This window comes from Lissotriton vulgaris, chromosome 1_1 (genome assembly GCF_964263255.1).
Source record: "Lissotriton vulgaris chromosome 1_1, aLisVul1.2, whole genome shotgun sequence".
Lineage (NCBI taxonomy): Eukaryota > Metazoa > Chordata > Amphibia > Caudata > Salamandridae > Lissotriton > Lissotriton vulgaris.
In genome coordinates, this window is record NC_141685.1 from 312,164,634 (window position 1) to 312,189,117 (window position 24,484).

At 46.0% G+C, this 24,484-nt stretch overlaps 1 protein-coding gene across 2 annotated transcripts in view; it reads left to right on the top strand.

The window, feature by feature from the left end:
• The first annotated feature begins 6,621 nt into the window (after positions 1 to 6,621).
• LOC147747103 (vitamin D3 hydroxylase-associated protein-like) overlaps positions 6,622 to 24,484 on the top strand; it is a 349,697-nt gene continuing 331,834 nt past the window's right edge. Inside the window, exon 1 of one of the 2 annotated variants that reach the window (XM_086952354.1) lies at positions 6,622 to 6,938. In XM_086952354.1, the coding sequence (XP_086808480.1) occupies positions 6,729 to 6,938 (210 nt within the window). In that variant the 5' untranslated portion in view covers positions 6,622 to 6,728. The remainder of the gene's footprint in view (positions 6,939 to 24,484) is intronic. The other variant, XM_086952353.1, reaches the window with a different exon arrangement.

A 24,484-nucleotide genomic window follows, 5' to 3' on the forward strand; every position in this document is an offset into this window, starting at 1 on the left:
CGCTCACGTGACGCCCTCCTGCCGGCTGGCCACGCCCACATCCAGGCCACGCCCCCTTCCCGCCCTTCTTAAGCGCCAGCTATCGAGCGCTCACTTGGTTCTTTGCTCCTGAGGCGGAAGCCGGGAGACGCTTTGTGTTTTACTCTGGAAAAACTGTGTTTTTAAACTGTACCTTGCTGCTACCTGCTGTTTGCACATCGAGGGCTCCGTGCAGCGGATCCAGCGCTCACGTGACGCCCTCCTGCCGGCTGGCCACGCCCACATCCAGGCCACGCCCCCTTCCCGCCCTTCTTAAGCGCCAGCTATCGAGCGCTCACTTGGTTCTTTGCTCCTGAGGCGGAAGCCGGGAGACGCTTTGTGTTTTACTCTGGAAAAACTGTGTTTTTAAACTGTACCTTGCTGCTACCTGCTGTTTGCACATCGAGGGCTCCGTGCAGCGGATCCAGCGCTCACGTGACGCCCTCCTGCCGGCTGGCCACGCCCACATCCAGGCCACGCCCCCTTCCCGCCCTTCTTAAGCGCCAGCTATCGAGCGCTCACTTGGTTCTTTGCTCCTGAGGCGGAAGCCGGGAGACGCTTTGTGTTTTACTCTGGAAAAACTGTGTTTTTAAACTGTACCTTGCTGCTACCTGCTGTTTGCACATCGAGGGCTCCGTGCAGCGGATCCAGCGCTCACGTGACGCCCTCCTGCCGGCTGGCCACGCCCACATCCAGGCCACGCCCCCTTCCCGCCTTTACGGCCGCCTTTATTAATGTGTCAATACAGAACGCGCAGCGGACGAGCGCAGCGGGAGCGCCGACTTCGCGCCGAAGTCGCGCATAAGTCAAGCCCGTCTGCGCCCGTCCGCGGCCGAACGGGGCAAGGGGCACGACGCTATGCTCAAATTATATCATACTCCTCCAAAGACCTTATCGCCCTCCAAGGCACCTGGCCACTCCCGGACTCTGTCCGTAGACTCGTCGATTCATTGGGCCTTGCCCCCACCCCCCCTGCACCGCCGCACTCCCCGCCGCAATCTCCCCTGCCACCCTGCCTCCCCTGCCCTGACCCACCCCCCTCCACCCCAGCTCTGTCCGTTATTCTACTCAATACCAGGTCGGCGGTCAAGCATCACCTCGAGCTGTTCGTCCTACTCGATACCGAGAAACCTGACCTACTGCTCTTGACCGAGACCTGGTATTGCGATACCTCCCTTCCCGCTCTCCTGGCCACCCTTCCACCGTCTTACGTGGCCCTACGTGCCGATCGACCGGCCGGCAGGGCGGGCGGTGGGGTCGCACTAATTACTAGGTCAGATCTGCACTTCCAGTTACTTCCCTCTCCCCCTATGGCCCCTGTCGACTTCCTGGTGGCCCGTTCCCTTCCAGACCGCCCCTCCCATCACTTGTCTCCTCATGTACCGCCCCCCTCAGCCCTCGCCTTCATTTCTACCTGCCTTCCAAGACCTGCTGGCAAATCTGGCGGTTAACTTTGCCTCGGTTTTGGTGCTGGGGGATTTTAATTACTGGCCCTCAGACCCACACGAGTGCCCTGCCTCAAAAGAATTTACTGAATCTCTGTCTTCCCTCAACTTTGTCCCACACATTTCTGTCCCCACTCATTCTCACGGGCACACACTTGATCAGGTCTGGGCTCTTAACCTCCCACTGGCTTCGGTGGTGGTCTCCCCTTGCCCTTGGTCCGATCATGCCCTCATCTCTTTCTCCATCCCCCACAACCCATCCCCCAAAACCCCGCTTGCCAAAAACACCTGGGCGCGGAACTGGAACAGGTTGGATCTTCCCTCCCTGACCTCCCTGCTTCACAATTCCATCCCCCCCCTCTCTGGTTTATCATCGGCCTCACAGGCCAAGGCCATTAACACCTGGCTGGCTGGAGCCTGTGACTCAGAGGCCCCCTTACGACGCATCTCCATCCGCCGGCTTAAGGACTCTAACCGATGGTTTAACGACCATCTAAAAGAACTTAAGCTGAGCGTCCGGAGGGCGGAGAGGCAGTGGAGGAAGAACTACTGCCCGTTATTAAAAACCCACTTTCTGACACTGTTGGCTGATTACAAATCAGCAATTCTAGCTGCAAAGACCGACTACTTCTCCACGAGAATAATGTCGGCCGCCAACAAACCCAGGGCTATCTTTGACATCGTAAACGACCTGGCGTTCTCAGATCGAGCCTCGCCCCAAATCCCTCCCTCCCAGCTTCTCTGCGACCAATTAAACAACTACTTCGTGGATAAGATCACCAATATCAAGGCCAATATCCCTTTACCCTCGCCTACCTTCGTCGATCCTTCCCCCTCCCCAGTACAAAATCATTTCACTGTTATCCCTCCCCTCACTCAGGAATCCTTTCTGTCGATTCTCCCCAAAGTTAAATCTGGGTCCCCGGCGGATGTCTGCCCCGCTCGCATCCTACAGCAAATCTATTCTAGCTGCCCTGATCCCCCGATTGCCTTCCTCAACAGCGCCTTGGCACAGGGTGTGGTGCCCCCGGTACTAAAAGCAGCCACCATAGTACCCCTGTTGAAGAAACCCGGCTCGGACCCTTCTATCTCGTCCAACTTTCGCCCCATCTCCCTGCTGCCCTTTCTGGGCAAGGTGATGGAACGCCATGTTACCGCGGCTCTGAGCACCCACATTGAGGCGAATGGGGGGCTGGCTTCTCGTCAGGCAGGATTCCGCCCCAGGCACTCAACAGAATCGGTCGTAGTCGCCGTCCTAGACAACCTCAGAAAGGGCATGGATGACAACAACCACCAGGCACTGGTCCTCCTCGATCTTTCCGCCGCCTTTGACACGGTGGACCATACCATCCTACTCACCCGTGTCAAGGCGGCTGGCATCGGGGGATCAGCCCTTGTCTGGCTCTCCTCCTTTCTGAGGGACCGCACCCAGGCGGTCCGTCTAGGCGACTTCACCTCCACTCCCCTCCCTGTCACTTGCGGTGTTCCCCAGGGTTCCTCTCTCTCCCCCCTTCTCTTCAACCTTTATATCTTTCCTCTCATCTTTGCTCTCCAGCAGCTGGAGGTCACCGTCTTCAACTACGCGGATGACCTCCAGCTCATCTTTGATCTGTCCCCCTCCTCTCTCTCGGTCTCCAATTTCCAGTCTACTATGACATTCATCAGGGACTGGATGAATCACAACCACCTTAAACTGAACCCTGATAAAACTGAGCTGGTTCTCACTGGTGGTTCGTCCAGTCCCTGGAACTCTCTTTTCTGGCCCCCCTCTCTCGGCCCTGCACCCTCCCCCTCCACCACTGTCAAAACACTGGGTGTTAAAATGAACAATCAGCTCACTCTTCACTCACACATCAGCTCTGTGGTCTCCTCCTGTTTCCTCACTCTTCGAACCATCCGTTCTGTCTCCCGCTTCTTCACCCCTCAGGCCCTCAAGACCATCATGGCCGCCCTGGTAATCTCGCGTTTGGACTACGCCAACGCTCTTTTCCATGGCATCCCTGCCTATAGTTTGCGTAGACTCCAAGCCATCCAGAACCAGGCGGCCAGACTGATATTTGGCCTCCCACGTTATCACCACTCCACCCCCCTCCTAAAGAAACTCCACTGGCTCCCCGTGAAACAGCGTTCCCTCTTCAAAATCGGGTGCATGGTTTTCCAGGCCCGTCAGGGCACTGCCCCTGCTTTCATCACTTCACTTATCAAACCCTACGTCCCCGCAAGAAATCTCCGGTCCTCCTCCAAGTCCCTTCTCCTGATCCCCCGTTTCTCGCGCAAAAAATGGGGTGGATCCAATTTCTCTACTCTGGCCCCTTCCTTCTGGAACTCTCTCCCTGATAACCTCCGCTCCGCAACTCAGTACCTTTCTTTCCGTGGAGACTTGAAAACCTTCCTATTTAGCCAGGCTTTCCCCGCCTAAATTTTCTCCCCGGTCTTCCTTCCCCTCAGTCACTGAACCTTCAGCGCCAAGAAACCGCAAGGTGTATGCTGCGCTTTACAAGCATTTTAAATTAGAAATTAGAAATTAGAAATTAGAAAACCTCGCGTCCCTTTGTCCAGGCTGGAGATCACCTCATGAGGGCTATCACCACACAAAGGCTGTTTCTGGCGGGGAGCTGGGAATGGACATTTACATACTGGTACAGGTGGGGTCACTCTCTTCCTTATAAATTAAATTCAGGCTTCAATTTTCAGGACAAAGAGAAAAATAGTACAGAGTACAGTAAAGAGTAACACAAGATGTGTAAAATATGATACCTGTGAAATAAAACACCACAAAGCTACATCTTGCCTGGTGAAGGGTTAATAAAGCATGTATTTGTGTACTGTCCACAAACACATATGTCAAAATGTATTCCAGTTGAAGCCATTCATAATCGGTCAATTACTGCGGCTGACAGCACATGGATACACGCAAAAGCTTTAACTCCTCTCTACAAATTAATGGACATGTAAATAAAATAATATTAACTTGTTAAATGTGCTTCCAACATGTTGGTTTTTGTAGCTGGTTAGTCTGCCCATTCTAGATGCAAACTGGTATGTACTCTGGACATACGATTATTCCCCGAGATTTGATTTTGTCACATGCTGCTTTGCTTCAAATTTTGAATGGGACTGGGAATTGGCTAGTCTCGTTATCTAATGCTGAGCACAGATGAGAGTTCCTTTCCATAATCCAATCATGTAATATATAGTAGGGGCACACAAGCAACTTAAAAGTCTGATAACCAAGAGGCTGGGATGTTATAACATCTTTATCAGGATGTGCAACGTACCCTTATTCTGCTTAAACGCACATTCAAACCTTAAAGATCAGTTAAAGAGCAGGGTGTCTCATTAATGTCGATGACATCATGTAGGGGGAATATAAGGGCTTTCTTGGGGTCGATTTCCATGAAGATCGGGATAGCTTTCATTACAAGTGGTCTGGACAAGGAAGTTCGCTCTAACAGACCATTCACACCTGGGTTCCAAACATCTATCCATCATGATTAATGACCCCTTTAAAAGACCTACATAGCAGATCTAAAGGACATCCAAAGAAAGTTCAGGCTGTACTAGTGTCATAAGTAAGTCAACAGATCCTTAACACAAGGGGCCATATTTATCAAACTTTCAAGCAGTGCAATTCAGCAAGACACCTTGCTGCGCTGTGTGAAAGAGTGAGAGCAATAATTCGCTATATCTATCAAGTTATGGGGCATTCCTCTAATTGATTCCGGTCCTGGGAAGACATTGCTTGGCAGTTCGGTCTGGACTGTTCCCATGAGGCACAGGGCCAAGACTGATTTGCATATGGCTACGTCTGAACTGGGGTGGCTTGGTGAGCAAAATAACGATGGATTAAACCCAGATCTGTGACTGGGGGTGAATGTTTTGCCATTGTGCAACATTCCGTCCATCAATTGTTGTTTTTGCATTCCTCTACTCTACCTGCTCCGACACACAATTAGTAGCCTATCACCATCACGGTGAAAGGGTGCTTGCGTGCACAAACCTGCACAAAAACAATCCTCAGAGGCACTTTCTGCTCTCTGTGTCTACTGCAGAATTCAGCTCACATAGAAAGAAGAAATAACAAGGAGAAATAAAGACAATTCTCCTTGCTGTGCGATACATTTCAAGGTCTACCACTCATGGTAAATCTGCGAATTCACCAAAATACATGGCTGGATGCCTGGGAACACCCACGCTCTGCCCATGGAAAGTCTACCTGGGTTAGAGTAACGCCAGGTGAGATTTGCGCTGCCTTGCGTTACACCAGATTTATCAAGCAGTACAGGGCAATGCAAGGTGGCCTTGCGTGGCTAACAAAATCTCTCTAAGGTTTTGCGTCACCCCCTTGCATGGTGCAAGGGCATTGCAAAACCTTGATAAATCTTTAGGTCTTTAGGACAATATGGCTATTTGTGGGCATTATGTGTTTCATCATGCTAGTAGGTTCTCTGCTTCTGTGGTTATACATTTATGCAAAAGTCAGACCTATTGGCTTTGTCTATGCTTGCTTTGTGAGACTGTTGGTTCTAGCCTATATGTATGTATGCAGGCACTGGTCACGTCTTCTCAGTGATTAAAATAAAGGGTGGGTTTCTACATGGTAAGAGCAGGACTGGACTGCCCTGATTCTGCCACTTTTGTATTTTTGCTGTTGGCTGCAAAGGAGCTCCCTTCAGGACAGGGTGGGCTGCCGTGACACTACAAAGAATGCCCCCACGGCCCGTTTCTGGTCAAGACCTCCTGCAAAGTGTGGCAGATTTGACCGTTTTTGCCAGGGCTGAGTTTACTTTGTAACTGGCTAATTCTGGGTAAGTATAGAATTGGTCATATGCTAGATACATTTTTAATAAACTGCACATAAACTGGATTTTGAAAATCTATGCTCAAATGCACACGGTGCAAATTGCAATCTGCAATAGCAGTTCTGCGCTAAGAAGCCCTCACGGGTCAAATGTAGCACAGAGCTACATGTTGATTAATCATGTCTCTGACCACAAGGGGGAGTGCCAGTCAGACCTCTTTAAAAGGAGGTCATCTGAGGATAAAGCACTCTCCCTGGTTAAATGAAGCCTGGCACTGACTTTTGGATAAAGCAATGTTCACTGGTCAATAAATCCAGCCCACGTGCTATCTTGATTCCCTTCTCCTTGTTTCACTTGTACTCTGCAGCGCTTTAGCTAATAATGCTGTGACCCAGCACTATTTCATTTTCTGCAGAGGACAGAGTCACTGAGCGGAATAGGGGAAGAAACAGAAGGAAGAGACATGATCCCCGTTAACCTGAAGCAGATGCTGCCCCAGGGCGAGTTGGACCCTCGGCTGATACCCGGCATCATCTGCGGCTCAGCCACAGTCTTCCTCGCTTTCAAATGGATGCGAAGGAGGCAGACAGGGAAGAAAGTGGAGGAAGCGCAAAAGAAGAGGGAAGAGAGCTTGCGGCACATGGAGGATGCTGTTCTGACATTTGAACGCCAGGTACCTTCAACCTGCGTCACGCAGAGGGTCTCAGAGGGGTGTGTGTAAGGGAGAATTTAGCAAGAACATTTCAGCTTCCCTGTACAATCCTCTGGAGAAATATGTACCCTAATTGTTGCCTGCCATGTGGTGAATATACTCCTGGCAGAGAGTTGTCAGGGTCCACTTGTAGGTGTGGAGTTCTTTCCCCAGGGGTTGGGGGAATCTGCCTTCCAATGCAGGGAGAGTAATGAGGTGAGTTCACCTCCTGAAAGACTGCCAGGTAAATGTGGTGATATTCCTTCCCTAAAAGAAAATGATGGTGATATTCCTTCCCTAAAAGAATGCCAGGTAAATGATGGTGATATTCCTGCCCTAAAAGAATGCCAGGTAAATGATGGTGATATTCCTGCCCTAAAAGAATGCCAGGTAAATGATGGTGATATTCCTTCCCTAAAAGAATGCCAGGTAAAAGATGGTGATATTCCTGCCCTAAAAGAATGCCAGGTAAAAGATGTGATATTCCTTCCCAAAAAGAATGCCAGGTAAATGATGGTGATATTCCTTCCCTAAAAGAATGCCAGGTAAATGATGGTGATATTCCTTCCCTAAACGAATGCCAGGTAAATGATGGTGATATTCCTTCCCTAAAAGAATGCCAGGTAAAAGATGTGATATTCCTTCCCAAAAAGAATGCCAGGTAAATGATGGTGATATTCCTTCCCTAAAAGAATGCCAGGTAAATGATGGTGATATTCCTTCCCTAAACGAATGCCAGGTAAATGATGGTGATATTCCTTCCCTAAAAGAATGCCAGGTAAATGATGGTGATATTCCTTCCCAAAAAGAATGCCAGGTAAATGATGGTGATATTCCTTCCCTAAAAGAATGCCAGGTAAAAGATGGTGATATTCCTGCCCTAAAAGAATGCCAGGTAAATGATGGTGATATTCCTTCCCTAAAAGAATGCCAGGTAAATGATGGTGATATTCCTTCCCTTAAAGAATGCCAGGTAAATGATGGTGATATTCCTTCCCTAAAAGAATGCCAGGTAAAAGATGGTGATATTCCTGCCCTAAAAGAATGCCAGGTAAATGATGGTGATATTCCTTCCCTAAAAGAATGCCAGGTAAAAGATGGTGATATTCCTTCCCTAAAAGAATGCCAGGTAAAAGATGGTGATATTCCTTCCCTAAAAGAATGCCAGGTAAATTATGGTGATATTCCTTCCCTAAAAGAATGCCAGGTAAATGATGGTGATATTCCTTCCCTAAAAGAATGCCAGGTAAATGATGGTGATATTCCTTCCCTAAAAGAATGCCAGGTAAATGATGGATTTTTCTTGAAAGAGAAGTATTGCTTACCTAAAATGCTGACACAGACTGACTTCATCTTAAGGAGGCAGAATACGTGGGCACTGACCAGGTTCACCCTCCATGCTCCCTCCTCTCCAACTTACATTTCTACTGTCCACATTTGGCAGGTATTCTGCCAGCAGCATTTAATGGATTTTCCTTCATGGGTTTCCTAGATGTGGTGGATTTTCTATGGCTTTACACCAATGGTAAGGGAGGTCAGGAACCTAACCTACAGTGAGGGAAAGGAGATATTTACGTGATGTAAAGTAAGAAAAGGATACCTTCACCCTGAACTCAAACTACCAATAACTTAAGGGTATCCCTCAAGAGAGATGCGGTGCACTTCATGACTAGATGCCACCTCTGCACGAGGCAGGAAAGGGAAAATGAATCCTTTTTTGTACATAAACCCTACCCACTCCTGTAGTGGCATGCTTCATCACCTGGTTCACCCTGACCCCTAAGAGTCAGTGTGGGCCAGCAGCGGTCTGTGCAGGTAACAGAGGTGGGGCTGGGTTAGAGGGCATTTCGAGGAACGATGCGGAGGGAAAATTGATTATTTATTTAATTTGTAAATGTATATAAATATCCCTCATTCACTCCCAAGGTATCCCTTTACTAACAGGGTGGATGGCAAATTATTTTAAAAAGATATAGACGGGGCATGTAGTATACAATGTTCCTGTGATCCTCGTAGTAACATGTTTCTGCCCCACGCCGATAGCCACAGAAGGTCCAGGTCATTTGTCTGCGCAAGTTTGTTTTATTGATACTTCCCCAATCCCCGGGGACATCCTGTGACTACATTTTCCTTGTGGCAGGCACTTATTTTACGGCATGCAAGGGCAGTACATACTTGCCGATCTAATGGTATCTGCAGGTAGAGATATATAAACAAGAAAACACATTTGTATAGTGTGCAAAAGTGTTTCACTGTCCCTAATGCTCTTGTACCTCTTGAAAGAGAAAAGATGTTGAGTAAAGGTTGGTTGATTGGACATAAAGATACACCAGTGCTTATTAACAATCTTTTTGGCATTATTGGATGCAGTGTTTTAAGTACTAATGAATATCAAAGCCTCAGTGTTTTGCATCTGTTGGATTCTAAAAGATAATTTCTTGGAATGTTCTTTGCTCACTTTTGTGCCTTTGTGATGATCTTTTCAGGGTATTGTTTACGCAGGAGCTTTTGAGTCAGGGTAACTGCTTCCTTCTTAAAATCCTATAAGAGTATAAATGTTGGTGAAGCTGTGAGTTGAGTCAGGAGCTGCCTGCTGTGGAAAGTGGAGACCAGAATAAAGAAGTTGTACCTTTTCCAGGGTGCTTTCATCTTTATCGCAGATCACCAGTGGATAAAGACTTTAAACTCGATCTGTTTGAGTGTCAGAAGTCAATGTAGAAAAACACTTGAATGGCCTTTCTTCTGGCTAAATTCCTATTCTGCTGAACACAGGTGTGTGTTTTCTGTTAGGCCTGTACATACAGGGTTATTATGATCAGGCTTAATTTCAAATATAAAGTTAATAGCATTACCACACTTAGGGGCCGGTTCCGATTCGGTAAAATCCCCTACGAATAGCCGTACGGAGCATATTTCCCATACGAATCGTACACCTTAAACGTCCCCCTACATACAATGAAGTACGATCTGAACCCAAAGCAGATCTCCGTACGTATCATACGAAAGACCATGCGACTTATTAATCCGTACAAATCCCATTCGGAACACGCAGTACGCGACGTCCGTACGGATCGAAGCAGCTTTTTCCGACCCAGCAAGTACGATTCGTCACGTCAACACTCCGTATGACTCTTTTTCTACTGGAGCTCAAAACGTCCACTTAAACCACGTAGGAAATGCCCCCTCCCCCCCTCCGGGGACACGAGTACACCCCATGATTTCAGGGGTACGGTGAATAGGTGTACGGTGCTTTGGGGTACGGTGCTTTGGGGTACGGTGCTTAGGGGTACGGTGCATAGGTGTACAATGCGTAGGGGTACGGTGCATAGGTGTATGGTGCGTAGGGGTACGGTGCTTAGGGGTACGGTGCATACCCCCATGATTGCAGGGGTACAGTGCGTATGTGATTGTGTGGCTCTCTGTACGAATTGCTCATACGACGTTTTCCGTACGAATCGCGTTCTCGTTCCCCGGTCCAGATCGTACTTGTCGGGTCGTACAGCAAGTTTACGATTCGTACGGTTCACCGTGAGGGTCCGTATTGTACGGATTTTCCCTTGCTTTTCGTACAGTTCACAAAGATTCGGACGTATTTTTTTCCTACGGATTGTACTAGGTGATTCGTACGGATTTGTATGATTCGTACGGAAAGGGACACAAATTCAAATTGTCGTACGGATTACTTTCCCGAATCGGAATTGATCCCTTAATAGGATTTTATGTTTTGTGGCAAGCACCATAGCTACACAATTTTCTCCAGCTAAATTACAGCAGGTCAGATCTGCTGCAGTTTACTGTAGTAAATTCCAGGGACATTTTGATTTGTGTGCAGCACGCAGCAAAATCCACACATTATACTCCTTCATTGCTGGCAAAACACATAGTAGGCAAGAATTATTGCAGCTAATAAATTACTAATAACAAAACATAAGTACCTGTATAGCGCGCGCTCACCTGTAGGCATCTTGGTGCTGAATGACAGATGTTTATTGTGACCCAACTCAATAGTGCTCATTTTATCGCCCTCAGATGAATGAATGGCTGAGTGGACCTCACGGGGATTTGAACCTGTGACCGAGGTCAAATACAGGCCCCTGCAGTGGACATATCAGTTGCTATGGAATACCATGGCATCACATTTTGCAGCATATTCTCATGAACGTGTGATAACCATTGCTAAAGTAACTTACTGCAACTTCCAACATCGCTATGTTAACAAAGCATTCTCGACACGGGAGTACCATGCAATAGTCTCTAGATAACGCGTCAAATGTCCGCATTAAAATCAACGCAACGCCGCAAAAATGCGAGACGCAAACCCAAAAAATCTTGCGATGAGGCCATTTGCGGTACAAAAAGCACCGAAAACCAGCGACCGGCCTGCAAATCCCACGCGTCTGGTGGGAAAATGCACCTTAAAATCAGAGTAAATAAACGGTGAGATGACATCGTGCAAGCACAACCCAACAGCTGTGACGCAGAACAAATGACCATTGTCCAAATCAGATAGGCAATTACCCACAAACAGCCACAATATACATCGACATGCATTCAGCATGTACCCTGCACCAATGTGGAAACAAACATGGCGCACACTGTGAAACTGCATCCCCCTCACATTGCAGAGGGACAAACAACACCCCCTGCACACCGACGTGCCATGTCCATGATCAAACAAGAAAGAAAGCACAGACTAATGTACGGGCAGTGACTCCCCCTTACGTACATATTGCCCATGTCGTGGGATTTGAGACACAGGGTGCATCCCTGCATCATGACGCCACATATCAGAGCACAAAGGAATCCCTGTTGTTACTTGTAGGCCACAAATTACAGCCAAAATGGAATGAATTGTGATACATGTGAAATGCCAAAGAGTGGGATACTGTAACAACTGTGACACACAGAACTGGCAGTTCAAATACGTGACACCAGAAACAGCCTCACTTCACAGAGGTGACACACCCACCATCCATTAACAAATCTCTCAATTGTACAGATGAGTGGACTGCATGCAGGGAATGTGTATCAGAATGCTTTTATGAGCACATTCATTGCCTGTAGTCTGTCAACGTACTGTGCCATTACAGCTAAGGACCCACACAATGTGACGTCAACCAGAGAAGAAATTGTCAATGATGTAGTCCCTACAGGCTATTCCTTCTGTGGCTGCAGTGAGGTGTGGTTCACCTGCCTCATCTTCATCATCATCGTCCAATGCATCTGGCACTCGTATCCTTGGGGCCTTGCTGCGAACACATATGTTGTGCAACACACAACATGCCACAATCATCTTGCACACGAGGTCTGGGCTATACAGGAGCTTACCACCTGTGACGTCCAGGCACCTGAAACGTGAATTCAACATGCCAAATGTGCGCTCCACGATGCCCCTGGTGTGTTTGTGGGCCAAACGGTACAGACTCTGGGCCTGTGTGTTCAGGGCTCGGAGGGGTGTCATTATCCAAGCGCATATCCTTGGTCACCTGTGACAGTGCAGAGAGACATGAGCCACAACTAAGTACTGCATGGTGTCTTGTCAGGCTCAATGGTTCATTGGTGTGTGATATGTATGATTTACTAACATGTGACATGTACTGCGTGTTGCACATGAGCTGCATCACTGTGTACTACGTAGCCTCACTGCTTCACCTCCCCCGAGCACATTCACTACTTTTAATTACATTACATGCCACCCTACGGCACACCATTGACATGCCTGTCTGCGCAGGTCTACAAGCCTGATAACGACACAGTGAAGATACTGCGCATAATGTGGCCGGGCACATGTGTGTAGGCCCATTGCAAGGACAAGTCTGATGTAGAGCAGCTGCCTGGCTAACCTCGACATGCAGTTGAGGGTACATCTTTGGCTCATGCTGTGCTAATAGCAACACACAACAACAGTTGGCATGTATGATCCCTAACCCCGAGCGGGCATGCCCTCCCCCATGTACCCCTTCGGCCGAGCACGCTCACTGGGGGCCTGCCACATAGCAACATTATCGATTACGGGATGGATGGCGAAGACACCACAACATAGACACACGCATCAGCCAGATCCTTGGTAAGGCCCACACTGAACCACACCCAGATCCACGTGTGGAGGAGCCACACCCCTACGCAGTACTGTTGTACGTCTGTCCCCCCGCTTATGCTCACATGAAGATACGATGCAGTTACCTGTCCCACGTATACATCACTGCCTGCGGTGACATGGTTGTGCACGCTGTACACACCACAATGTAATGTGGAATGGCCCCGGTCCCACATGCATACATAATGACCACACGGACACACTGAGTGAGTTTGTGGGACTGGCTACAGGCACGTGCACCCGGCCCCTTTTATTGCCAGGGTCACATCTCCAGTAACGCCTGTGCTGAATGGGTGTTGGGTAGTATAAGCCGCCACTCAGGGGTTGGGTGGTGCTGGCCAAAACCACAACAGAGAGCAGACAATCAGCAGTACAAAGTACAGACATCATGGGTCCCTGACTAGAGCAGCACAGAGTCTGTGGCCCCGGATGCACAGCGGCTGGCACAGGCACACCGCAATGGGAAGGTGACTTGTGGTGTACTGAGGTAGGGCCACGCAAGCTGAGCTTGTACACCTCAATGTCCAAGGGGAATGTCGCAGAGGGTTGCCGAGGACAGTAGAAGGTGTCCCTCCAGGGCATGATGCAGAGGGCAAAAGCACACAGGAACAGGCAAATGGCGGAGTTGAATGCTACAAACTCCACTTTTCCACCTTGTCAGTATCAGCTACATGTATAGGAAGACAACCTCCAGACCATGGGCCCATGGGCCCAGACGCCACCGACGTACAAACAGAGATCGACCATGAATTTCAGGGCACACACTCAGGGGTACCAGAGCTGGTAGAGGATACAGTCTGCGATGAGGCCTGTACAATGACTTTGACTCTGCCATGTAGAGGGCAACACTCAGTTCAAAATGTGTGACCTACTCCACCGCAGTGTGTGTCGGAGGCAGCTGTCATCAGGGGCCCACAGCCATGTGTAGTAGGCTTGCGCGGCACAGAGTCAGTGGCACCGGTACAGTTGTTGGTAGTGCCCCATCATCTCCGTAAAGGGGAGACTTTTCTCCTCCGGACTGAAGCGCGTCTTCCCCTTACTCATCTCCTTGCGTACTGTGAGATGTACACTGCCATGAAGATATCAAGACTCAGTTCCAAAAATGTGACCTAGTTGGCCGCAGTGTCGGAAGGAGGCAGCGGTCAGCGCGGGTTAACCACTGCCCAGCCATCTCCTCCTGGATCTCTAACACATGACGTTGGAATGGCATTTTTATTCCTTTGTGGGTGACAGAGGTAGTGGCACCAAAGCTGAGTGGGTGTTTAGCCAGTGACCATGCATTGTCCTGCCTGTGACAGACTGCATTGGATTGGTGTGAGGCCTTCAGGAGCACAGTGTAGGCCGAAGGTCACAGTCAGCAAGTGCCCACAGACATGTTTGGGGCGAGTCCTGTGCACAGCCTTGGTGGATCCACATTGAAGGGAGTATAGTGATATGACCTCAGCCGTAAATAATGTACTCTGCCATGGTGTAATCAAGACTCAGTTCCAAATGCGTGTCCTACTTGTCCGCTGTGTATGCCGGTGGAGTATGTCAGTGAGAATGGAGTTCAGCGGGCCTGTGCCGCGGAGGCCGTGATGGTCCGAGGAGGCTACCAAGTTCGTGGGCCTGGAGCCTGGAGCTTGCACCGGCACATGGTTGGACCTCTTTGACTGACACCGGTGTCAGCAGTTGGGCATTGAGGCCTGGGTGCGCATGGGCGGTCAAGACAGGATCGGGGAGCAACAGGTGCACAGGATCACAGCCAACCTGCTCACGGCGATGACATCTGCCTCATGGCGGGGTGAGAGGCGCCGCCCTGGTAAAGACGTTGGGCATTCCGGAAGAGGACCACACCCAGAGTTGAGTGCCTTTTATTCACACCCCTACGCTGGCCTGGAGTACGCCAGGCCAGTCCACTCCGCTCATGCTTATGGGGGGGGACGTGACTAGCTACATTTCCTTGATCTCCCCCACTGGCTGGGGTGACATGGTTGCGTCCACTGTCATTCATGGGTCACTTGCCTCCTTCACACATGCCTGGTTTCCACCTCTCCCCACAATCTGCTATTGTGTGGCTGAGGTGACATGCCGTTGATGGCGTGTGTACATGACTAGCCCAGGTTCCCACAGTAAGTTGTGCTGTCGTGTCTGGTAGGTGGGCCTGTTGTTTGGCATGTTGTATGTGAGTTTGTAACGACTGCATTCCCAGAGTTGTGAGTTGCATTAACCTCATCCGTGCGGTGCAGATTTACCGCCAGTGCTGGGCCCTAATGAAAATGGGTGTGGTCATGACGGAACGGTTCCGTCATGAGCACAGCTCGACCGATGCTCATGACGGAACTGTTCCGTCATTAGCATCGAAAGGGTTATTGTGAAGTTGAGGTGTGTGTTGTGTTCATTTGGTACTTACCAAAGAGCAGAGCATTTCCGTAGGTGCCATCCTGGAAGCGCCGATTGATGATGGACTGGACTGTCGGAAGATGAAGGAATCATGTATATTGCCTGGGTAGTTGGCGACGACATTGGTCAAGAGTCCCCGGTGGTCCACTATTGCCTGCACATTGATGGAATGTGTGTGCTTTCTTTTTTTTGAGTTCAAAATATTTTATTGAGGTTTTCAGTATAAGAAGCAAGGCATACAGAAAAATACATGAAAATTGCATCTCAAAATATGCAGATAGAAATATGTGTGTGCTTTCTGTTGCGGTAATTGTGTGCAGTGTTGGCAGGGGGCACAAGTAGGACATATGTGCAGACTATTGCCCCCAAAATATGCAGGAATCCAGCTATGGCATAGAAGCCTTGCTTGGTCTCCAGTGGTTCCTGCGCAGTGTGGTATAGGTACTGGGGTACCAAGCTGATGATGGCATTCAGGACAGGTTTGAGGAAATTTGATAGGGTTCGCTGTAAGACTCCTCCGACTCTGGCATTGTTGGTTGGAAGGTACCAGAGGCCAACAGGTGCAGCCAGCCAGCAGCTTTGTCTGAGGTGGGATGTTGTTTGTCTGCGGTGTTGGTACAGTCAGCCAGTTGAGCCTGCAGTGGGCAATTACATTTTTTGGTGTTAAGTCTGAGAGGCTGCTGCGTTTTCTGAAGGTCCGCGGTATGTGTCTACGCTGCCTCTGTGGTGGTCCAGGGGATGGTGCGGGGGTCCGGGGGTGGTGGATGTGCATGTTGTGGGCCTGATGGGGCTCTGAGCTGCAGTATCAGTAGCTCTATGGCATCTGTTGTTCTTCAGGTGTGGCTCTGGCCTGGGCTCCCTTTTATGGTGCAGGTTGTCATCAGACTTTGCACCAGGTCAGAGCAGGTGTTAATTTACTGCTGCTAATGCACCTTATCGCATGTTTTTTGGTCATATCGCTGATCTGGCTGTTTGTTGAGAATGTTGCGGAGTGGTGTTTTTGCCGCTTTTTGGGCAGGAACGCCTACTCTGCATCTCATTAGCGATAGTGGCGGGGGTCATCTGTGGCTATGTTTTTTGCGGCTACTATCACAGGTAAACTGGTGCTATGGGCTTTTAGCACCAGCTTGTGAATGGGTTAATAAATTTATCTCGACTTTGGCTGCGATAAAGTGCTGTTAACTCAGTGATAGCTCCTTGAGAATATGCACATAGGGTGTGATTATTAGTGCATCCAGTACCCGACTCTGATGAGAGCCCTAATGTCATCATTTATTTTTTCTTCCCTCATCTTCATGCAAGCTCTTTTCTACTTTGAACCCCCAACGGTCTGTTGTGTGAATTTACTGCAATATAACCCTTCAAGGGTATGTCGGCAAAATTGTGGAAACAATGCTGAGGCTTGTACACTGGTTACATTTTGTTTCATATCTTTGTTTATCAAGTGCTGTAGAAGCAAGTATGTTATATGGCATTGGTTGAGGGTGGAAAATGAACAAAGGTTTATCTTATATGGCAAATAATGAAGTCTACAACCTTTTTTAAGAATGCAGCTGCTGATGCTTCTTAAGGCATAGAGGAGAAAATTTGACAAAGGAGCTACCACAAAGAGAGTGAGTGACTATCTGATTCCTGTCATGACAGAGGGGACTACTGCTGTCTCGTATTGGCAGATCAAAGGTTTAAATTATCACTTGTCATCGGGTGCATAGGAAGCAGCACTGGGGACTTCCCAATGGATGACACATATTTATTATTTATTTATTTGCATTGTAGAGTACAACCTTCATCTCTGAAGGGGTATCACGGCGCTAGATCGTCTGCTAACTTGCAACCTGCCCCACAGTCAGTTATAGGAGAAATAGCCAGTCTTCAATCTCTTCAGGAACCTGGCATGGCCCCAGGTCTGACGAAGATCAACACGCAATAAAGGAATTTCAGGTCAAAGCCAGTCAAATAGGTGAAAGAGCGGCCTCCCATTCTGTCTTTTGTGTGTACATTTAGCGTTGAGCAACTCTAGCCGACCGAAGAGCTCGTAAATGCTTATAGGAAGCCACTCAGCTGCGCAGAATAGCTGGTCCAGTGTCATATAGTGCTTTGTGGACATGGCATAGCATCTTGAATTAAGCCCTCTTATGAACAGGCAGCCAATGAAGTGAATTTAAGCAGAGAGAAACTGAGCTAATTCAGGCATTTTTACAGAGAAGTTCGGCTGCTGCATTTTAAATGGACTGCCGATGATTAAATAAACAAGCATTTGCAGTGCAATCGGTCTCACATTTGTGAAAGATTGTTCTATTGGTATTGTAAATGACAATGTTTTTAACTTTTCTTTTTGTTTGTGGTATAGAGATCATTTAGAAAATAAGTGCATTCTACACCAAAAAAAGGAACATTCTGAAAAAAGTGGTTGCATAGGTTTCTAACTGTTCTACTGTGCCGGACCCAAGGAGTCCCAGCAGTAGCATAAGCAATAAAAGAGTATCCACAAAGCAGGGAAAGGGTGCAGGGCTGTTACTAGGTGTCCCTCTGGACCTCTATAAACCACATAAGGTACTGCACCCTGTAATCCAGAAAAATTCAATAGGAAGCACAGCGATGAGAAGAGAAAAAAAATACAAACCTCCGCTAATGTGAAATAATGTAACATATCTATTTGGGCCTTAGGTCACCAGAGCCCAGAGTTTAACATTTCCATGCACTCTCTGCCACACATGGGCCATGCAGTATAAAACGAAATATCAAAACTGTTTGGTGAGCATTGTGTCAGCAAAAGAGAAACGCTTACAGCAGTAGTTCCAGGCAAGCAAAAGCAAAACGGGCTCTCCCAATACGCTGCTTTTTCTAGGGCGGCACATTTAGGCATTAGTCCTTCTCTTCTGTCGGTTGCAATCTGGGGCACCAAAGCAAAGTGAAAGGGTGTTATGTTCTGTCAGACACAAGGGAGTCTCTGACAGCCAGCAGTAGAGTAAGCAAGAATAGAAAACCCATGAAGCAGAGAAAGGGTGCAGTACCACAGGTTGTTGATAGGATTCCCCCCGGAGTACTAACAAGACCTCTATTAGTCACATAAGGTACTGCAATCTGCATTCCTGAAGAATCTGACAGGAAGCACAACGATGACTTAAAAACCATGCAGTATAAAACTAACCCCCAGATTCATCAAGAACACATTTTGCGATTCCTTAATAGCGAAAAATACCGATTCGCTATTAAGGAATAGCAAAATGCTATTCATCAAGAAATCACTTAAAAATAGCGATTTCTAATAATTCCTTAATTGCGACTCGCAAATTGTGAGTCTCAATTAAGGAATATCTCCCCATTCATTCCTATGGGACTAGAGGCCCATAGGAATGAATGGGAAGACCATCTCAATTTGCTAATCGCAATTAGCGATTCGCAAATTGAGATTGCGATTTCAAGGGTGCAGGGGTCACCCTGTTGCACCCCTGAAATTGATGTGTGCACATATGTTGCGCACACACATGCCCTTAGGGTATGTGTGTGCGCAACATGAAACTTTGAAAAATGCACTTTAGTGCATTTTTCAAAGTTTTTGCTATTTACCACGTAGTTAGACTTCGCGGTAAATAGCGGCCCCAAATTGCGAATTCGCAATTTTAAAATGGTTCATGAATTGCATTTAAGGAATCTCAAATTAGGATTCCTTAAATGCAATTAATCGCAATTTTGCGGTTTCTAGAATTGCGATTTTTGCATTTGGGATGATGAATCCCAAATGCAAAAATAGCGCTCGCAAAGGACCAGATTCTCAGAATCTGGCCCTTGATGAGCTGATTTTAGTTTGATGAATCTGGCTGCAAATACCGATACTGTTTGGTGAGCATTGTGTCAGATAAAAAGAAACGCTTACTGCAGTGGTTCCCGGCAAGAGTCAATGATAGCCCAGGAAAATACTACCAAGCAAACCTTAAAACACTGATCTCCCGATGATAACTGGCAAGCTACTTCACCTTACTATTTGTATGCTCAAGATGGAGAGAAATGCCCTCCATGGCTGAGCAACCGTCACGTGGAGCTTTTGTTGCGTTGCAGTGAGGAGTGCGAGCAGTAGAGCTGACACTTCTGATTGTATGATAGAGTGTCTTCAAAACAATGTGCCAGCCTGCACAGACTAACACTGTGTGCGGGGCATGTAGTGCACCTCATTGGTCCTATGGTCGCCACTACGGACCCTACATGAGTGCCTCGTGCATAGAAGCGCTGCTATTATTTTTGGAAGCCTTGATTCCATACTCATCCGACATTGATGTATTTGTAATAGCAATATCTTCGTAGAGTCCATGCATGCCCATTTCAGGTGCGCTCATTGTTTTAAGTAATGCATTTTTCGTCACATCACGAATAATGATGTAGCGCTGATGGAACAATGGCTTGCGGTGACACAGAGGACATGAAAGAAGGGCAGCGGAGAGGGGCGGAGGGGGTGGAGCAAATGGAGCAGGAGTTGTACGGACATAGACAGCGTAACATGAGCAGAGTGCACGTGCACTTTGCAACATTAAAAAAAGAAATGTGCGCAAACACAAAGGAAAAGGCACTCCAGAGCGTGGATACCGTAATAGGCGAATACTACAGGGGAGGAGCACAGCTTAAAAAGGTGGGACATATAACACTAAGTAACCATACAGAAACAAGCTTCTCGGAACAACACACACTTTAACCAATCGGCAGCGAGGGTGTAGCCAAAGGCCATGGAAGAAAATCCAGCACGCCTCGCAGAGCAGCGCATGCGCGCTGCTAAGCTCGACCTAAAATGCAGGTTCATTGAAGTGCTCATCTTTAAAAAAAAAATATGAACAAAAATGAAGAAAAAAATCAGCTGGAAACTAACTTCCGTTCAAAATCTATGAAACGCACTGCGCAAAGTCTGAGCAGGCCAAAACATTTACCATAAGTTGCATTTACCCAGTCCTACATGGAGAGGGAATAATCTATCAAGAGTCCCAGATTCTTTGCTACTCTCCTTCCTTCTGCTACAGTGCACTGGAAAGTCAGCCAACATGAATCGTTCCATATACTATGACCTACATGTAGAGACATAAACTGCATTGTTGCACCGACTGTGTTCTAGTGACCGCTGTTGCTGCTGCATTCTGGAGCTTTACATTGAATAATCTAAGAAAGTAAGCAAAATACTGTTGTCATTTTCCTATATAGAATTACTGGGGAGTCTGTTGCCATGATGCTCTGCGATTGCTACAGATAAAGAAACATTTATTTTTTGGAATGTTATATATAAAACAAAGATTTATTTAAAAAAAAAAAAGCATCAAAGAAAATACCAAGGCTTCTTGCCACATTTGCGGGTATAGATGAGAGTCCTACAAGAGTGGCCAAAGTTGCTGACTATCTACTCTGCCAACTACTAGAAACTCATTACTTGATAGATTTGTCTTTACATCACGCATTTGCTCCACTACAGAAAACATATACTTGCAAATATGAGATAGGTCCAAGTTCCATTGTCTGATATTGCTCCATGACAGTCAGACCCCAAGCCAGATTATCAAAATATCCTCAAGATCAATTTACATATTAAACATCTAAATGAGCCCCTCTTACATAGCGTGCCACCACCCTGATACTCGTGCATGGCATTGGCGATCATGGAGTAAGCTTGGACACCACTGATCCATAATGACCTGGTTTGAGCAGCCAAGTTGAAGATGGAGAATCCCACACAGCGTATGTTCAATATTGTACTTGGTTTCTGCCATCATCCACATCGATCGTGTTAGGAATGGGGAACACAGACTCCGCTCGAGGTTCCACATTCCTGTGTCATAGTGGCAATCCAAGAAAAACAGATTAATACTGGCTGGCAAAGAAGGAGCAGCTAACCTGCTGTAGGGGGACTTGATCTTGAATAATCCTTACCTTTCTCACGGCAAGCCTAACCTGTGTGATCCATTACGTTTAGGGCTCCCGGTTTTATGGTATTTAGGGGCATATTAGCAAGGGCAATATCGCTGCTTTAGCTGGACTTTTTCCTGCTAAAGCGGCAATATTTTTATCGCCCTATTAGCAAGTTGTCGCTAACAGCAGTTAGCGACAGCTTTTAGGCGATAGCTATAGGTTTGGAGACCGCTTTGCATGTCAGCGATATTTATCGCTAATGACATGCACAGGGGGTGTACCCAAACTGTTAGCGACTGAAAACAGTCGCTAACACAGCTATCGCCTATAGAAAGGCAGGCGAAGCAATAAGAAAAATCGCGCTAAGCGCGATTAACGCTATAAACTAACACCTGCTAAAAGTTGACTTCCCTATATAGTCATTGGGGGATGGATTATCAGATTAAGCCTCCATTGGCTATAATGCGAGAATATTGCTAGATTTCCAGCGATATTCTCGCATTTCACCGCTATCGCTGGCTATTTTAGCACAATGGAGAAAAACGTTGCTAAAAGCATGTTTTCTCCGCTAAAATATCCAGAGATAGCCAGCGATAAAAAAAAGTCACTAACCACATGTAGCTATAAATGTATTTCTTGCTAATAGGCCGCTCCGTTTTTTGCCATTTCTGTCTGTATTTATCCATATTTATTTTTGGGCATTTTATCTGTATTAATCCACATTTATTTTTGCCACAATCAAAAGACGATGCTGCAGCTAGTATTTGTTCACATTTATCTAAATAGACAATGCACACATGTACTCGGTTGTTATTGGTCAACACAATACATTCATCTGAAAACATTGCAATTGTAGTACAAGCACATGTGCATTTTAAGAGACTTTGAGGACATTGAGGCTCTTTCTGGTTTGTAAATGAAATGAAAACCACTGAAAACCTGTTTAATATTTGCTGATGATACTGGAATGGCCAAAAGGTTCAAGGAAAGAATATACATTGTTGGCCATTGTAGCTTCTGAGAATGTCAGTATGTAGTTGCACTGATCTCTTTTTGTGGAATATTATGCATTAAATAGTTGTTGAATTCTTCTTCAACAACATTCATTATGTCATCCAAAACTCCAACCAACATGAATAAATCTTTGTAATGATTGAAATCCTGACTAAACTGAACTTTCTTGAATGGATCCAGGATTGTAACCCGTTTCGTTTCCAAAAAGAGCTATAACTCATTTGCCCAGTTATGTTCCTAGCTAGGACAGTAGCCCACTTGTTTTTTCAGTGACAAAGTTATCATCTCTATTATTAGGGCATTTGCTTTTTTTGTGGTAACATTTGCAATAAAGTGGTGATCATTGAGTCTTGTGTTTAGTCTTGCTCCAATGTCAAAGCCAGGTCAACATCTATGGCTAAATATATTTTTGGGAAATGGGTTTCTTCTGACTCCAGCTTCTAAATGTTCATGATACCAGTGAGAGTTCTAACAATGAAATGTAACTTCACATAGAAGGATTGGTGGTTTGAACTGTTGAGTCCGAGTAGTTTTCGTAGGTGATCCATTTTGGATCCAGTGGCTTATTCATTCTTTACAAAAGCAAGGTGCCATATTTCCAAAGGTCATACTGCTCCCTCTTATCAGCTGAACCAGTGGATCACAACAACTGCCCTTGGTCATTTCATTCTCCCGTCCACTTTTCCTTGAGAATAAATACGTTTTATGTTTCGTCCATACTTAAATACTGCTGCTGCCTCTATTACAAAAGCGTACATGTCCCGGTTCACAGGCTAAGATAGAGCAAAGGAAACAGCAGCATGTATACAATGACACAGATTTTTTGTGTGAATGAAATTAACCCTCTGAGCAGCGTGCCTTTGTCATATAGGATGCAGAATCAGAACATATTGCAACAAGGTCATGCCGGATCACTGAAATAATATCGAGGGACAAAATATCGACTTGCCAAAATATCGTGGACAAAATATCGACAGTCAAAATATCGAGTTTGTATCTACAAACAGGTAAGTACAAAAATATCGAGTACAAAATATCGTTAACAATAATATAGATGTAAAAAATATCGACTTTATTAAAAACAGTGTTAAATTAAATTAATATTAAATTTTAATTACTAAAATATACTTAAAAATACTTAAATTAAATTATAATAATTAAATAATAAATGAAAATAATAAAAATAATTTTTTACAATCTTATTTGTTGACCCTGAACCCTAAAATATACCCCTTTACCCAAAAACCCAAAACTGACCCTGAACCCTAAAAATACCCCTTTACCCAAAAACTAAAAACTGACCCTGAACCCTAAAAATACCCCTTTACCCAAAAACTAAAAACTGACCCTGAACCCTAAAAATACACCTTTACCCAAAAACCCAAAACTGACCCTGAACCCTAAAAATACCCCTTTACCCTAAAACTGAAAACTGACCCTGAACCCTAAAAATGCCCCTTTACCCAGAAACTGAAAACTGACCCTGAACCCTAAAAATGCCCCTTTACCCAAAAACTGAAAACTGACCCTGAACCCTAAAAATGCCCCTTTACCCAAAAACTGAAAACTGACCCTGAACCCTAAAAATACCCCTAAAAATACCCCTTTACCCAAAAACTGAAAACTGACCCTGAACCCTAAAAATGCCCCTTTACCCAAAAACTAAAAACTGACCATGAACCCTAAAAATACCCCTTTACCCTAAAACTGAAAACTGACCCAAAACCCTAAAAATGCCCCTTTACCCAAAAACTGAAAACTGACCCTGAACCCTAAAAATACTCCTTTACCCAAAATGTATCAATATTATTTAATTACCAAATAATTATTAATTAACAATAACAATAAAGTAAATATATTAGCACATTAGCTGTAATTATTTTAATAATTAATATTATTTTTTCCCAATTAATCACTTAACAATAACACAAAATTATATATATTAAAATGTACTCTAATTAATGTAATTAACTAATTACAATTAATTAATTACCAATTAATTACTAATACAAAATATGTACAAAATTATATTAATTAATTAACATTTTATTATTAATTAATTATCAATTAATTATTAATTATAAATATTTACAAACATATATTAATTAATTAATTATTATTAAATTACTTCCCACCCTATTCCCCTATAAAC